Consider the following 18279-nt stretch of genomic DNA (forward strand, 5'->3'; position numbering starts at 1 on the left):
CACTGGTAAATACAAGTTAAAATGGTTATTAGTGTCATCTCACACTGAAAAATAAATAGAAATACCCAACCATTTTAACTGTAGTAAATTCTGTGAAAGAAAAACCCTCTTCATGAAATATTTTTAACAAAACTACATGGCACAATTATTGACACCCCTAGAAATTCTTAGAAACGAAATGTAAATAAAGAATTTTTCCATTTATATTTTGCTCTTTTAAGTTGATCAGAGTGTCTGGGAACTTCCAATTAATAACCTACGACTTCGAGTTTCTCTGGGTTGTGTAAAGAAACGAAAAAAAAAAAAAAAAAAAAATTATATATATATATAATGTGTGTGCATATATCATAAATGTTTTAATTATTTAATTTATTAATAATATAGGGTTCTATCACATCTAGACATCTAGAACTTATTTAAAAAATTGAGTGCCACTGATCTTTAGCACTAGCTTCAGAGCTGAAAAATTCACTCTATAAGATATTTTGACTGTATATTTTCGCAAAAAGGATTATTACAATTTCCTTGAAACAGCAAATGTGTTAATATTCATTGACTATACACAATTTGATTTTTGAAGATCAAAGTTTCTTAATTTGGGTAAAAATCTGTTTACTAATTAGATTACTGTAAAGTGTTCAGCAAAAAAATTTAATAAATACATGTTGCTAATTTCAACCAATCCAGTGAAATACAGGCAATTGGATAGGCTTCGATGTGTGTGTGTGTGTGTGCGTGTGTGTGTGTGTGTATGTATATGTATGTGTATGTATGTATGTATGTATGTATGTATGTATGTATGTATGTATGTATGTATATATATATATGTATGTATATATATATATATATATATATATATATATATATATATATATATATATATATATATATATATATATATATATATATATATATATATAATATATATATATAATATAAACACACACACACACATTCTAAATTCTAACTACAAAGTATTTGGAGTAGAGTCTTAGTATCTTGCAAATCTCATGCATTTAATAGAAGTTTTCACACTTTTTTTTTTTTTTTTTCTTCAAGAAAATCCATGACATGAACTGGAAGGTTTAGGAAAGTTGGCATAGAATTTTTCGACAAGACAACACACAATTCAAATAATGGAAAAATTGGCTGATCTTCATAAATCAGGCTTCATAAGAATGTCTATGACAAAATAGCTCCTTGCTTGAAAATGCACATCTCTACATTTAGGCCAATAATTAAAAAGTTCCAGTCAACTGAAACCCAAGGACCCAAGTTTATTTTGAATCTATGCAGAGTGGAGAAGATGGTTAAATAGGCAAAACATCTCCAAGGATCTCTGCTTAACAGTTGTCATTTTGAGCTACCCTCGGACACACCTGTTTTTCCTGTTGTCTAACCACATAGGTAAGTGCCTGGAGTGGGCAGATGATATGAAATACAAGCTGTTTGGCCACAAACACTGAAGGTGGGTTTGGTATAAAAAGGAGGACTGCAGTGGTCAGGAGGACAACTACTGTCTCCTGATCAAACCCCACAGAAAACCTGTAGGGTAAGAAGATCTTGGAACCTGGCCTCTCCATGGAGATTCTGTAAAGAGGAATGGTCTCAAATGCCATGTTCTGTGAGTTATAGGATTAGACTAAGGTCTGCTTTACTGGCAAAGGGAGGTTGTGTATTAAATGCAGGGGTGCCAATAACTGTGGCACATGTAGTTTTTTTTAAATAATTGTTTCATGATGTGGCTTTTTTTTGTTTTTTTTTGTGCCGAATAAATTTCTTTCAATTAAAGGTTGATCGGGGGTGTTGTGATATACCAGTATTGACCGTAACCGCAATATTTAAAAAATGAAAATTGATATTATGTGATATCACATAAGATAATATCATAACTAATCCAGTGAGAGTAAAGGTTTGTTTCAGTTATAAACAGGTTAATGCTAAACCAACTATACATGGAAATACTTCCAGATGCACTGAGGCGAATATCGAACGTTCAATACCAGATCACGGATATCAAATATTAATATCAGAACAGTGTCATAAGATAATAAACATTTAACTCTAGCAACATACTGGTATTTAACTAGTATACATCAACTAGACAAACATCAGTTACACACTTTAGCTCATGTACACACAGCAAAAAGGAGCAGTAGCTTCCACCTGTGCAGCTCTGCTTAAACTCGTGCCTGAGTCTTGCAACCCAGACAAGTAGCAGGCGCATGATCAGGCCATGACTGGAGGGTTTGGTCTCTCTTAATAGGGGCAGCACACAGGTTTGGTTTATTACTTCTATAGATATTGCAATAATAATGTTATTGTGAATTATTTTGGCCACAATAATTGTATAGTGAAATCAGATATAGTGATGGCCCTAGCTGAGCTTAAGCTAGTTGCTCAAAAGGTGAATTTCTTGTAATGCTTTTTACTTGTCTTTACCAGGGATGCCAGTTATTAAGGGTACTATATGAGCTCCATGGCAAAAATAGTTTAACTGTACTGAAGCAGCATTCATGAAAGATATCTTTTCTGCTAATCACAAATAGTAATCAGAAGAAGCTGAATGACAAATAATGTGGTGTCATCTAAACATGAAATTTATTGGTGCTACTCTGCTACTTAGTAAAAATAGCTTGCAAGAACTAAGCCTACAAACTATTCTCTACTAGAAAAAAAACAGCTACTATTTAATTTTATTCAAGAGTTTTTCCTGAATGACGCACATTCTTCATTGTTCAGTCATTTTCTGTCTGGTTTTGTTAAATTCTTGTTTTACTGAAGTGTACAAATTGCTAATCTTACATGTTTTACTCTTAAAAGCTACTTACTATAGCTTTAACATCACAATGAATAAAGGTTAAAACAGCTCTGATGTCTTTCTCTCTTTGTGTGTGTGCATGTGTGAGTGATCAGTGCTCGGTCCTTCCCCTCAAGCCCTTGGACCACGCGGAGTTAACTAGACTAAGCTTTAGAACAGCTTCTCTCACCCTGCTCAGAACCACCTACTCAGCGTCAGGCACCACACACACACACACACACGCACACACACACACGCACACTCACTCCAAGGGAATCTCTCACCTCTCTGAAGTATGTAGTGCAGACAGAGCTTTTTTCCGTCTGAAGCTCTGAGTCACAGCCATAATGTAGGAGAATGCTCGTGTGTGTATGTATGTATGTATGTATGTGCGTGTGTGTGTGTGTGTGTGTGTGTGTGTGTGTGTGAGCATCTCTTCCGTTCTTTCACTTCTGAGGCTTCTTCAGCTTTCTGCAATGGTTTAATTAGGAGAAGCAATAATACTTCTTTTCCTCCCTCTCATGTCTCTTTTGTAAACGAAGACACCTGGAACGAACAGGGATGGCAGTAGTCCCTTAAGATGCAGACTTTGTAGCTGTTAGGTCTGATGTACTTGGTTTTCTCGCTCCATCTCTCTATCTCTAACTCCTTGCACTGGAGAGTGCTGACTGTGTTCCGTATTCTGGTGATATTAACATTGCTTTGATGCTGGTTCCTGCTACATCCATTCTTTTTTCACACACTGTCTCACACACTCACCCTCCCTCCCTCTATCGTGACTACATAGGATGAGCATTAATTGGCACAGAATGTGGGATCTTCCTTGGCTTCACAAGCGCGGTGCGAAGATGGCATATGTGCACACGCATGTGCGTGACACAAGTTTTTCAGCACTTCTCTGAGAAGTGCTCCTTTCTCCTGCCCTCCTGCAGGGAACACCACTCTATTAATAGATCAAGGGTTAGCAGGGTAGAGAGAAAGAGAAAAGAAAGCGGAGGAAAATCAAGAGCAAGAAGAATAAGAGAATGCAGATTTGAAGCAGGTGTTGTACCTCCTTCGTGTTGCGCAGTGGCTGACTGGACTCGTGACAGTCAGCGCTTTATTATTCGTTCCTCAGACTTATGGTCACAGCATACAAGAACTCGTTGGTTTATGTGATCAAATAAGGAAAAGAGACAGCTATTTGCATGGCTGAAGTGATTTCATTCATTCTTTTAACAATATTGCCGGTTTAGACAGGTGAGCCACCACAAGTTTGGGTATTTTCACCAGATTTGCTGACTTTGTCTCATGGCTGCTGTACCTGTAGAGGTCTCGGGGAAATGGAGATTCTGGCCTGCATGGTGTGCTGAGGGTGTGATGTCTCACAGCCTTTCTCAAGCATCTGTGGATCGCAATTTGTCTCACTTTCCTCATATTTATAGTAATGCTTAGTAATGTTTGGGAGTAATGCCTATCGAGTGCCCCAAATATCTTGAGATTCTAGTCATTTTGGAAATGATCCCATATAGGAAGTGAGACATTACAACATCATAATAGTTTGTTTTCATATAACATACTTTCCCTTTTTCTTCTTCTTTGTCTGTCTATCTCTCTGTCTGTGCATCTCCGTTGCAGTGAGTGACAGCTGCTTTAGAAACCTTGCTGAGGACCGCAGTGGAATGAACCTTAAAGACCTTGTCCACGACCCGTCCTTGTGAGTAACCTTACCGTGTCCACGACTCGTCCTTGTGAGTAACCTTACCGTGTCCGTGACCTGTTCATTTGAGTAACCTTACCTTGTCATGCAAGGAACATTTTGTTTCTTATGTCCTAACTATGTTCTAGAACAGGATTCTGTAACCTTATCTCTCGCTATCGCTCTCTCACTATCTCGTGCTCTCTCTCTCTCTCATACGCACATGCACGTACACACACACACACACACACACACACACACACACACACACACACACACACACTCCTGCCCACTGCCTATCCTATCAGTCAGTCCCCATCACATAGAGTTCATTAGAATAATTGATTAATCTGAGACAAATTATTAACATGCGTCATTGGGTGTGGGACTGTGGAGGGTCAGGGGTCACTATGATGGATGGGGCACTGATATGTGCCCATGCCAAGACTACAGGCTTTGCGTTTAATGATTCTGCACCATGAGAGCTTCTACCATCCTTGCCTACTATGGCCCAAAGGCATCGGCTGTCTGTGTGGGCCTGTCTTCACGCCTGACCCACGAGGCCTGACTCATGAGGCCTAATCCATGAGGCCTGACAACAAGCCGTGAAAGGCCAGTGAGGCCCATCACAATTGATGCCAAAATCACTAATCACTTTTGACTCAGTGTTCAGGGTGAAGAATTTTTATCTGGGCTTTTCTCAAAAATTCTGTGGCAAAGAAATGCTCTGCAGACACAAGAAATCAAGCCATCATGTGCAGAATATATCAATACAGAGCATCGCTGATGGCTTTACTAAAAGCCGTAATCATTATTTATTTTTCAGAATGTATTTTTTTTATATCAATAAGCCCTTTGAACCACTCCCCTACTGACTGAGGCTCTGTAGGTAAGACGCTTGTTAAGCACTGGGAGCCAGTTTGAACCAAACATCAGTTCATTTCTTTTGGAAAATAATCTCACCTCTGAGATGAGCTGGTCTATGTCATGTGCAAGCAGTGAGACTCGCTCTCACTCCACCTTTAAATTGTGCCGGAGCCAAACTACTGAAGACGTTATGATGGATGACCCTGGTGGGGACTCCTTTGGCCAAAATCCGTGTCGTCTCTTCAGTCAGTCAGCACTGCCGCTGTATGACATTCCACTATATAATGGTCCAATAACATTTAAATAGTCAATGAGCCATTATTTGTAGTGCCTTGGACAAGGTGTATTTGGTTAGTCTTCTGGCTGCCCTGTGCAATGACCAAGCTAAAAAAAGAATGTCACGAATGTCTGAGGAGCAGTGCCATGTGCTGTCACATCTGAGGCCAGTTCTGGAAGCCCTCAGTGGAGAAGAGGTGTCAGACGCGAAGAGAGAAGAGCACTCCAGTGCACACCAAATGCATGCACACAGTCTGAGACGTTACCTTGCCACATGATTGGCAGCTGAGTTGGACTCCTCCTCCTGTTCGGTCACCATAGGTGACATGAGAGGAGGTAAAAATAGGTTGGAATTAATCAGGAGAGGGACACCCATTGCTCCTTGTCCTTTGGGCTGGGATAGAGCACTTAGACACAGGCCTAGGAGAAAGAAAGTGAAGGAGCAGTTAGCCAACAGGTCTCATGGAAACATACAAACTCACACAGATCATTCTAATGTGAAACCAAAAACAGTGTGTCTCTATAGGTATATGCTCACGTAAAGGGGTGTGTGTATGCGTAATAAATAATATAGCAAAGGTAAAATCCGTCATCCCGAAATCACTTCCATCCCAGTCAGAGAGAGACTCTCCCCAAACCCCCAATCTCCACACACCAGTGGTTTCCTTGGCAACTGGATTAAAGAGCCCAGCGTCTTTGTGTTCAGCATATTCTCTTTTTAGCTCCCCACCTCCCCAGCACTCTCCCTTTAAGCCCCCAACGCGCTTTTGTCGACAGAAAACCATCAGTCTTACTGATTGCCGTTGTGCTTCTTAGTACAAATAAAATTCAAACTTTTAATCAAACACGAGTATTTTGAAATGAGATCACAAGTCCTGAACGGTGGTTGTATTTTCAGAGAAGACTTCTGTCAGTGTGTGAAGCCTGTATTTGTGTAACATTCCGGCATATTTGGAACCTCTTTAGATTTCAATAGTCCAGCTGTTGCTGTGCGTTACTAACCTAGGGTATGATCTCAAATGTCAGCACTAGTGGGCTGTTCATAGTTAGGCCATTTTAAGGACTAAATCGTGTTCGTGAAAATTGACAATGAACAGTTTTTCATTAAAAAACTGATAAAATATTAAAGGAAAAGAATGATACTGTTGTAGGAGCAGTAGTATTTACAGCCTTTTAAGGTAAAAATGAAGTCTTATAGCACAGGTAAGCTTTTCTGTGGTCATCAGACAGTTGTTTGATGTTAGTATTATACCTGTTCCAGTGTTGGCATGTAAGCTATATTGTCAATTTGCATTGGGAAAAACAATATAGGATGACCAAAAATATTTTTTTAAAAACCCCACTATTTATCATGCCTTTAAGTACTTTAAAAGGTCTGAAAGCATAGCAAAGATACTCTAAGAGAACAGTAAAGAAAAACAAGACCTTCTGAAATGAAAATGCTCCAGCGTTCAGACCTGAATGTCTGTCTGAATTCTAGAAAAGAGACAGCGTATGTATGCGCTCTGACAGCTTTCCGATACCTCTGGCATTGTTCTTTAGGCCCTTTGATTTCTTTCTCAGTGATTGTTATGCCCCTTTCTCTCTTTCACACACACACACACACATATATACTCTCACTCTCTCATTTATGCTGTCTACTCTGTTACTGTTACTGTTTAACATGGGTGGGGGGTGTGTGTGTGTGTGTGTGTGCGTCACTCACAGGCTTGGAGGCATAATCTCTGCATACAAAATAGTTCCTGATGAGATAGATGAGATCAAGGTAAGCCTTACTCTCACCTCTATCCCAAGAGGCCACTCCACATGCACAAAATTGCATACATACAAACACACAAATCTAAGATAAACCACGCATGCTACTTCTCATTGTGAATAGTGCCACCTGGTGGACAGTGTTAACTCTCTTCCTTTTTTTCCACGCATTTCATCATTGCCACATATAGTTACTGAAAAGCAAGTGAAGTTACTTTATAAAGTTACTTAATAACTATCAACTGGGTTCTGTTTTGTTTGATATCCCAAACTTACTCAAGTTGTTGTAGAATCCAGCACAGTTCTCACAAAGTCTAAGAAATTTAAACACAACAGTTATTTTCTATCTCTACTATTCATTTAATTTGACAGTTATGTACTGTGTGTGGGTGTATTTAGGAGACACTTGTAGACTGGTGTGATGAAAAAGAGCTCAACCTTATCCTGACCACCGGTGGAACTGGCTTCGCCCCCCGCGATGTAACACCAGAGGTACATGGGACTCCACCCATTTGTGTTTGTGTCCATGTGAGTGTGTTTTGCATGTGGCATCTCTCTCTGTGTGTGTGTGTGTGTGTGTGTGTGTGTGTGTGTGTGTGTGTGTGTGTGTGTGTGTGTGTGTGTGTGTGTGTTTTTGATAGAGACAAGGAGAGAGAGGGACACTCTGCAGCTATGTCTTTTGTCTTAAAGATGGCTTAAATTGTTTAATGCATTAAACAAATATGTATGTACAAAAACATATATAAAAAATGCACATACACACGCACACATGCACACCAGAGAGAAAGAGATTGAGAGATTCAAAGATTGAGCGATTCAAAATTGTAGTTAAGTACACAAAGTTTCCAGAGAATTGGGAAGTTTCAAACAGAGGTCCTTCATCAGCTGTGCAAGCAAAGTGCAAATTGTGTGAAGCACTTTTCACAGCTGCATGCAAAGTGCATATATATATATATATATATATATATATATATATATATATATATATATATATATATATATATATATATATATATATTTATATTTATGTATGTATGTATGTATGTATGTATGTATGCATGTATAATACCGGTCAAAAGTCTGGACATACTCTTTGTTTATTATTACTGTTTTCTATATTTAGGGAAAAACAGGGAAGGTATCAAACTAATGAAATAACACATATGTGATTATGCTGTGATAAACAAATATTTATCTTTGATTTTAGATTCTTCAAAGGAACTGTCCCATCCTTTGATGACAGCTCTGCACACTTTTGGTGTTCTCTTAACCAGTTTCATGAGGAAGCCACCTATGATGCTTTTCCATCAGTATTAAACACATTCTCACACATACAGAGCACTTGTAGGGTGAGGGACTAAAGCACTGAAAGAAAACTATTTGGTGATGGTGCATCTATAATTCTGCATATTTGTGTGTTTTGAAAATCATATAGGCTAACACCTTTCCCAAATTATATTTGTTTTAGAAACAACCTTATGCATAATCCGTTAGATTAAAATGCCTTATTACTATTAAAACATACATTCTGTCAGGTGTGTCCAAACCTTTGACTGGTACTGTACATACACCCAGATTTGATTGACCCAACTTTGCACAATGCTGTAGGTATGTGTCAGCTTGTTTGTGAATCACAGCGGTAGCACATGCATACTTTTTTTTTTTGCTCATGTTTGTGATGATGCATGGGTGAGTCTGTGTGTATGTGTAGTGTCTGTACCTGGCTGCTGGTGGCGCTGTGGGGGCCTGTGCACTCCTGCTGTGCTCTGCTGCAGCCTGATGCTTTAGTAAGGAGCCTGCTGGAGCTCAGTCACTGTGTTTCACGGCTTTAGAAAATCCTGCTTCCTTCTTTGCTCATTCTGGCTGTTTCTTGCGTTATTGGTGAGCTTTGCTTGTGGAAGGCAGCGTGCCCTGGAGGATGCTGTGGTGTCAGGGATTGGTGATGGAAGAGTGTGTGGTAATGAGGGAGTGTGGCTAACCATGAGATAACGCTGCAAACTACAAGATAATACAGCTGACCGCCAGATAATAGAGCTGACTGTGAGATAATACAGATGCCCATGATATAATGATGGAAGTGTTTGACTTGAACTTGTTTCATGAACCATAAATGACTGCACAGCACTGGAAACACAAAGCAGGACACACACACACACACTCTCGCACATCCTTTAAACACGGCTTTATGTTTTTGAGTGTTTTACACTGTAATATCAGTCCCTTTTAACAGGAAATTGTCATAGAATGATTCTGTATATGACAGGTAATGTTACTCTATCTATCTACCTATCTACCTACCTAGAGTATGTGTGTCTTGGTTTCCTTTGCAGGCCACTAAGGAGGTGATTGAGCGGGAAGCTCCAGGGATGGCTCTGGCCATGCTCATGGGCTCCCTAAATGTCACACCACTTGGCATGCTGTCCAGGTGAACACACACACACACAACCACGCACGCACTCACTAACTTTCCAGTGCATTTTGATTATTAATCACATCTCCCCCATACCCTAGACCTGTGTGTGGAATCAGAGGCAAAACTCTCATCATTAATCTACCTGGGAGCAAAAAAGGCTCACAGGTAAGGAAGAGTGTGAGTGTGAGTGTGGGTGGGTGGGTGTAGGGGTGTGTGTGGGAGAAGGGGGGGGAGGGGTTTGTGTGGGTGTATGTATTTGTATGGCTATATTTGTTAAGACCAGATGTATTTTTGTAATATCCCCTACATTTTGCTATGAATCTACATTTATAATCAGTGTGCTTTTAAATAAAATAAAATGATTTTTTAAATCTTATTTTTAAGTGGTTAAGTAAAGGGGCTAGGCTTAGGGTTAGGCCTGGAGATGGATTTAGATATACACCCCCGCCACCACCTCCTTTACATGCAATGTCAGAAACAACCCCCTTTCATTTTGCTTTCAACCATGGCAATATATTATCTCCTTGTCTCCTTTCCTCTTAAACACACACACACACACACACACTTCCCACGTTTGCTCTGTTAGCATTGTTGCCAATCCTGTTATGGCCACTCTCAAGGGGAGCGAGCGTAAGGGTCATGCCATTAATCTCAGTTACCCATGAACCCCCGCCAGCAGTGGTTTACATGTCAGTGTTTTACATGTTGCTGCCACTTTGAAGTTCCAAATCTAGTTTGATAGGAGATTAAACAAAACCCTTCATGGTCAGTCCAGTTCCTTCACAACCCGTATCATACCATCCAGAAATAAAAGGCACTCCTCTTTTCCTCTACCTTCTACTTCTCCTCCACTTCTCCTCCTGTTTTCCTGTATTCCTCCTTTCCTCTTCCTGTACTCCTCTACTCCTCCTCCTGTTTTCCTGTATTCCTCCTTTCCTCTTCCTGTACTCCTCCACTCCTCCTCTTGTATTCCTGTATTCCTCCTTTCCTCTTCCTGTACTCCTCCACTCCTCCTCCTGTTTTCCTGTATTCCTCCTTTCCTCTTCCTGTACTCCTCCACTCCTCCTCCTGTATTCCTCCTTTCCTCTTCCTGTACTCCTCCACTCCTCCTCTTGTATTCCTGTATTCCTCCTTTCCTCTTCTTGTACTCCTCCACTTCTCCTCCTGTATTCCTGTATTCCTCCTTTCCTCTTCCTGTACTCCTCCACTTCTCCTCCTGTATTCCTCCTTTCCTCTTCCTGTACTCCTCCACTTCTCCTCCTGTATTCCTCCTTTCCTCTTCCTGTACTCCTCCACTCCTCCTCCTGTATTCCTCTACTCCTCCCCTGTACTTCCTCCACTCACCACCCTAGGGCCCAGCCTAAGGTTCACTAACCTAAGCAGAATGGCTCTGAGCACATGACGAGCTACAGAGCTACATGTTCGAGCATTGCCTACCAGTGAAATATTTGAACTGAAGTCCATGTGAGTAAGCGACTACAGAGAAAGATACTGTACTAAAATGAATAACAAGACAAAGGATGATGGGTAATAAAGTTATGCAGTATAAACTACAAGGAAAAGCAGACTGGAAAGTTCTCTTTCTTCTAATTCCTCACGTGGTCCAGCCCCTCTATTATCACCTGGGGATGTCGGCGCCATTTGTCCTATCAAAGGTGTATGAAAAACATTACACAGAGCATTTTTGGTAAAGAGACTGAAAGGTCTCTGTAAGGCCATCATGGGACATGGTTGACTGTATGAACATGAAAGCACCTCAAGACCTGCATGCTCTGTTTCAGAATGACTAAAGCATGTTGAAACTGGAAGCTTACTGCACTTAAATGAATAAAATGTTCAAATGCCAAGATGTGTGATAAATCCAGGACATCTGAGAGACACACACAGGGTTGGTTTAAATGCTGTGAAAGTCTTTGCCAGATGAGTAGCAGAGTGAACACAATGTGTTCTCTTTGCAGCACTGGGGCTTTTCTTCCAGAGTAAGAGGTATTGACGTGCAGCTGTCCAGATAGTTTTAGGTTGACGGAGCCTGCCTGCCCTCATCACCACACACACACACACACACACACACACACACACACACACACACACACACACACACACACACACACGTATGTTCATTCACTCACTGTCTGATCATTCAGTTTATCATGTCCTTCACTAAACAGCATGCTTTGATCAAGGTCAGCAGAACATGCTCAATACATGTACATGTATGCGCACACACACACAAACACACATGCATGCTTGTGCTTGTACTCTTTCACCCCACCTTACACCAGGCAGACAGAACTATAGGACATGGCTGTGTGCAGCAGAAGGACAAGGAGTGCTTGTGGAGACTTGGCATTGTGCTGCATTAGTTTCCCCCGCGCTCGGGCACCATGACGAACGGGCAGCGGCGGCAGCAAATCAGAGCAGGCCGAGGTGCACCGTAGCCCTTCCCTCTGCTGCCAGCTTGGCTTTGTCTCTCAGCACCCTCTTCCTCATGATTATTAATGTGTGCTGTCAGCGCATCTTCCAGAGGGTGCCTGGGAATGATTGAGTTAGGCCACCTGTGTTAGCCATGCATACGCACTCGTGCATCGCACATTAGCCTTGCCAAGCCAAAGCTGTCCAGCCACATTTAAACGTTGCATTAAACTGGTCTCAATGGGTTATCACTAGAGTCATCCTGGTGTATTTTAAGCGGAGGTAGCACATAGCCACAAATATGCCATGATTAAGGGTTAACCACTGAATGTTTGCTTAATAGGCACAGGGGTGGTGGTATGGTGCATGTTAGTGGCATAGCTGAAATCTGAAGTTGAAATCTAAAATGTGGAAGATTAACATCTAATGGATTCCTTACTTTTGCTTTGGTTGTACTCCACTTTGGTAGTTAATACGGAGAAGCTTGGGTTTAACGTTCATATAGTGGTCCAGTACATGCTAATTCATTACAATTATTACATGCCCTAGTCTCATCCAATAAACCCTACTTCCACAACTCTACCCCAAAGAATTGTATAAACATAGAGCTGTGCTCTCATGAATGATGACAATGTAATGGACTTGAAGCACTCTGCTGTTCCCTCCCAAAGCAGTTCAGTTCAGGGCACTTTAGTGGAGTGATGACTGAACGGACATTTGCATTACCAGAGCCAGAGCCAAAGCGCATGCCTACTGTGAACCCCTGTTATCTTCAGTGTCATCACTCCAAACTCTGGTTTAAGAGGTCTGGTTGGCATCTGACTCGTCTACCTCTCAGGACTGTAAATCACTGGTTTTGAGTTCTTGTGTCGGGGAGATGATGTGGTCACTTTTGATTAGTGATTCACTGGTGGGCAAACTAATGTTCTTGGTCAACATTAGAATTTTGGTTCTGGGTGGAGTAGAGCTGAGAGTGGAGCTGGGGCAGAGCTAGTGGTCTTGGGAGTTGGGTGTGGAGAACTCTATCTGTTTCTCCTTCTGTCTACAACTCTCTCTCTCACTCTCTGTCACTCATCTGTCACGTAACATTCAGGTAGTATTTTCCAAGTTGTATTTCTGTTATTTTCAATATCATTTATATAGTCTTATTGAAATATCTATCCAGTTGTAATGTGTAACTAAATTGGCATGCATTTTTCTAATAACCCTATGTTAAGTTGAACTCATGTGAAGCTCAACTTTATAGACAGCATTGCATAACATAAATGTTTAAATTCTAAGTAATCAGAGTGAATAATTTTCTAAGAGTCTATATAGTTTTATAGATTGCTGAGACCAGTTACCTGTTAAGTAATATAATCTCTGCTTCCTACATTTACTTGGTTAAGTCCTAAGTTACTCTAGTCGAATGGAGAACCTCTGACAAAGAAGGCTATTTTAGCAATTGAGACCTACGAACAATGAGATGCTAACAGATATTCTCCTGACTTGCACTGGGCTGTATAATAGTGTGTGCTATACCCAACATAAATAGTAATTGTAATTTGGAGTCAGATACATTGATTAGGTTTTACACGTATTAAACCTATTTCTGGCGTAAGTAGATGCAGTAGGAGTAGTCAGATACAGTAGCACAGCCCACTGCCCCAGCATTTACCATTCACTGCTTCCAGGAGTGCTTCCAGTTCATCCTGCCTGCACTTCCCCATGCCATCGACCTGCTGAGGGACGCCGTGGTCAAAGTGAAGGAGGTGCATGACGCGCTGGAGGACCTGCCCTCGCCACCACCGCCGCTGTCTCCTGCGGTCACCAGCCCGCACAAGCAGACCGAGGACAAGGGCGTCCAGTGCGAAGACGAAGAGGACGAGAAGAAGGACAGCGGTGTCGCCTCCACCGAGGACAGTGGCTCTTCGCACATCACGCCGGCCGCCATCGCTGCCAAGGTGAGTGGCTCAAGGCGACCTCTGAGCGCTGCCTGGTGATGCCTGGCATTGCAGCAACGTTAACGTTGGGTTTGCCTTTCTGTGTTTCCGTCCGATTTTTGCTGATTCGGCTCATGGTAGCCTTACTTGTGTTCCTGTTGGCCTGTGAGCAGCAGCTGCTTCTCCTCTGGTTTTTTCTCTGGGGTTGGTAAAGCTGTGCTGTCATCTTTGTTTTTGCATTCTAATGAATGTAAATGTGCTCATGTCCACTTCTACTTCGCCAGTGCATGTATGTGAGCTCATGGATGTTTACATGTTCGCCGTCAGAGTATGATGTCCCATTCCAACCATGCTGTCATGGCCAAAGGGGGGCAGCCGTTGACTGGCTTCGTCTCACCCACCACCACCACCCTCCCCTCTCATTTCACCTGCCCCTGCAGCGACAAGGTAGGTGACTCCCATTCGCCATCCCTCCCACTTCCTTCCCATTGGTCTTGAATGGCCAGTGGCTTGTGGTTTGAAGTTGACTCCCATGTTGTGATCTCAGGCAGACATTCTCCTTTTATGTGTTTTCTTTTTTTTTTTTTGAGTTAATACATTTATTGGTTTATCATCTTAAATATCAGAAATATCGATAGCATGGGTGTGTTTTGCATTAGCAAAAACCATATTCTAGATTTCCATTTTAGTGATTAAACAAGAGGAATAAGGAATCGTGCTGCATTCTGACCATCACTCAAAGTTCCTTCACATCTGATTCTGTTTGTGGAACAGAAACTCTTGCACTGTGTTAAATGTGCTATGCATTTCTTCAGCTTTGTTAACACTGTCGTTCAGCCTTGCTATAAAAATCTCCTGCCCTTACGAAGGCACTGTAAATGAGCTGCTGTTACATGGCGATGAAGATGGGGTTAGCAAGAGAGTGCTCTTGGGCCTCCTGAGATGGGCAAGGTGGAAATAAGTGATCTTATTAGCTAGCTAGTTAACGCAGCCGTGAAGCTGCTCTTTCTTGCAAAGCCTTACATTAGCTCGAGTGCTAACAAGCAGCCTGCTAGGCCTCCAACACTGCGGCGGGTGATCCCTATCCTGCCGGCTCCGTGGGCTACCAGACTCCCCCTCAGTCCCACTGTATGCTTCAATGCGGTGCTGTGTATTGTTTGCTAGTTCGGAACTACCATTTCAGATCAGAGAGACTAGAGTCGATATCCACATTATTTAAAACAACAGATCTGTATTTGTAGACAGGTTAATGTTCCTGAGAAGACTTTCAGATTTTACACCCAGGTCTTTTTTTATTGTTTTTATTGTTATTGTGTAAAATCAAGCACCTAGCCATGCAATCTGCCATTAAAAGCATTTGTAAAAGAATGGGACATGGAGCTACACCTAATTATAATTTTGTTATAGATTAGTCTAATAATTTTTTCCCCATTAGTGGGTTAATCTAACAATTAATTTATCAGTTATTCTAAAGATAACTTTTAATTAATATAACAACTTACCCAATATCAAAATCTTGTCCTAGTATTTCTATCATTGCTTAAAAACAAATTAACAAACAGTGTGACGAGGGCAAGCACGATGTAAGCGTAAGTCGAGGTTTTCAAACAAAACTGTTTAATAAAACCAAAAGTAAAAAGATGTTGAAACAAACTAATACAAACAAGACAAAGCAGTCTGTAATACTTAAGTATGTAGACGCAAACAGCAACAGCACATGATCATTCACAGGAGTACTTACTAAAACTCACACACAGTGAAACACATAAACTCAAAAAACAACCAGTGACCAAAAGAAGAAACATGAATGTCTAGGGAAACTAGACACAGGTAGAGGATGTTAACAAGGGGGCACAGCAAGGAAAAGGGAAGACAAAGGCTAACTTACTACATACTACTCGTGTATTGACTGGGCCCCAAATCAGTATGCCATGCACAGTGTGCGACCAAAAGAAATCTTTGATAACCATGGATGAGTTTTTTTTATTATTTATTTATTTATTTTAAGCTGCAGCTTGTACTCTGGTGGAGGAAGCCATAGTCTGACTGGGTGCAGTTATCTTGCTTCATAGCGATGCGCTGACGCACGTTAGGAAAATCGCTGTATTTACGTAATCGGTTACATCAGTTACGTCGACAAATCACCCCAGCACTAACGGAATACAGTGGAACTATGATAGGATGACATCATTGCAACAAGTCAGTTTGAAATTTCTTCCCTCATGGCATAGGTTTCCATGACTGAGCAGCTGCATGCACAATGCCAAGCATAAGCTGAAGTGAGGTAAAGCATGCCACCCTGGACTCTGGAGCAGTGGAAACAGGTTCTATGGAGTGATGAATAACGGTTCTCTGTCTGGCAGTCTGATGGAAGTTGGGTTTGGCGAATGCCAGGATAATTGTCCAACATCAGTGTCTAATCTCACAAATGCTCTTCTGGCAGAATGTTCCACAGACACACTCCAAAATCTTCTAGAAAGCCTTCTCAGAAGAGTGAAAACTGATATAACTTCAAAGGAAGGGTCAACTCCATAAAACTGCCTATGGATTTAGAATGTGATGTCATAAAAGATCCTGAAGGTGGAATGTATAGGTGTCCCAATACTTTTGTCCATTGTATGGCTTTGTGTTTGTGTGCGTGTGTAAAAATAAGGAACCCACACAACAACATCCCATCTATACTACACCACTGTCATTCTGTGAATATATACAAGCAAACATATCTACACATAGATAAAGAAAATCCCCAGTCAGTTTTCAAAAGGGAGCAGATATCCACATTAGTCCATCTTTTAAATATATGTCAAAGCTAGAAGTTTCAATCTGTCTATGTATGCTACACCAGTACATTTCTTAGACAGTGGATTAACAGTCAGCGTGGTGTCTCGGAAGGACTACAGTGGTAGTAATGGGAATTGAGAGTAGCTTGATGACATTAAACTGCAAAGCTGTAAGTACCTGAAAAATGTGTTCTAAGCTGCTTTAAGGATATAAAAGTGTCATCAATGTACAGGTTTTTTAATATAGTAATTCCTTTCACAACCCTTTCTCAACTTTTGAAAGCACAGTCAGTAATAGATAAATATATAATTTTTTGTTATTGGGCTGTGAATAGAGAGCTCATTAAGTGAACAGGCTCTCCTAAACTGAGACCAAATCCTGAACAAATGTTTCACAGTTGGATTTGCGGAATAGAGGCGCAGGTTCAGAGAGGAAAGCAGTGTGTGAGGATAAGCAGTGCTACAAGATGCCATTGAAGAAGTGCTCCAGTAGGTCACATGAAAGTCATGGCATCAGTTCACATGGAGCAAACATGTCACTCTGAATAAGAGCATCTGACAAATGCTGAAGAATGTAGCCATGTAGGGATTGTTTGAATATTTGGGATATTTATCCAATATAACAAAGCCCTAATGTTAGAAGCCCAATAGTAATATTGAAAACTGGGTAGCAATAATATGCCATGAACACGTTACTGTAATATATCTTTACAGATTCAAAGTTTTTGTTACTCTAAAGAGTTTTCTGATAAACTGGATATCAGTTTATGTACATAAATTTTTTTTTAAATGCCAAAAGAAATACGGAGACATTGAAAACACGGTGCTCGGTTTGTCTGAAATTATATTTTACAAACTTAAAGCATTAAGGAGTCTTAAATTGCCTTTAATTAGATATTGCATGGTCTTAAATTTTAAATTTTATAAATTACACCTTTTGGTCCTGTTCAGCCTTGTTAGAATATACACTAACTTGTCATTAGCATGCTAGCTAGCTAATTAACTAATGTTATCAAAACCTAGCCTAGGTGGCTAGTAGATGATGGAACTTGAAGAGAAATTCTAGCCAGGCTGTTTCATCTGAGGCTATCCATCTCAAGTTGTCACTCAATTTATAATTGTGTAGCTAGCTACATATTTTGCTGATATCACTTGAAATCCTCTCAGAAAACATTTTGTTAGCTTTAGATTTATCTAGCTAGCCAGCTACGTTTGAACATTACAACGAAGTAACATGTATGTATATACTTTATGTATATTTTCACAGCAAATTTGGTCTTAAGTTACATTTGAAATAGCATTAAAATACAAAAATTTGGCATTACAATCATTTTAATAGTTTTAACTCTGCCTCCATAATGGAAGGAGATTCCAGT

The 18279-nt window shown here is 40.7% G+C and overlaps 1 protein-coding gene across 13 annotated transcripts in view; it reads left to right on the plus strand.

The window, feature by feature from the left end:
• The window catches only part of gphna (gephyrin a), a 64201-nt gene that overhangs the window by 18409 nt on the left and 27513 nt on the right, over window positions 1–18279 (plus strand). For 5 of the 13 annotated variants that reach the window (XM_035532993.1, XM_035532995.1, XM_035532994.1 and 2 more), the window contains exons 2-8: window positions 4418–4496; window positions 7329–7386; window positions 7776–7904; window positions 9707–9801; window positions 9888–9954; window positions 13875–14144; window positions 14451–14570. In XM_035532993.1, coding sequence (XP_035388886.1) covers window positions 4418–4496; window positions 7329–7386; window positions 7776–7904; window positions 9707–9801; window positions 9888–9954; window positions 13875–14144; window positions 14451–14570 — 818 coding nt within the window. Of the gene's footprint in view, window positions 1–4417; window positions 4497–7328; window positions 7387–7775; window positions 7905–8609; window positions 8985–9706; window positions 9802–9887; window positions 9955–13874; window positions 14145–14450; window positions 14571–18279 lie in introns of those variants that run through there. The other 8 variants (XM_027014052.2, XM_027014060.2, XM_027014056.2 and 5 more) reach the window with 4 other exon arrangements.

This window comes from Electrophorus electricus, chromosome 13 (assembly GCF_013358815.1).
Source record: "Electrophorus electricus isolate fEleEle1 chromosome 13, fEleEle1.pri, whole genome shotgun sequence".
Classification (NCBI taxonomy): domain Eukaryota; kingdom Metazoa; phylum Chordata; class Actinopteri; order Gymnotiformes; family Gymnotidae; genus Electrophorus; species Electrophorus electricus.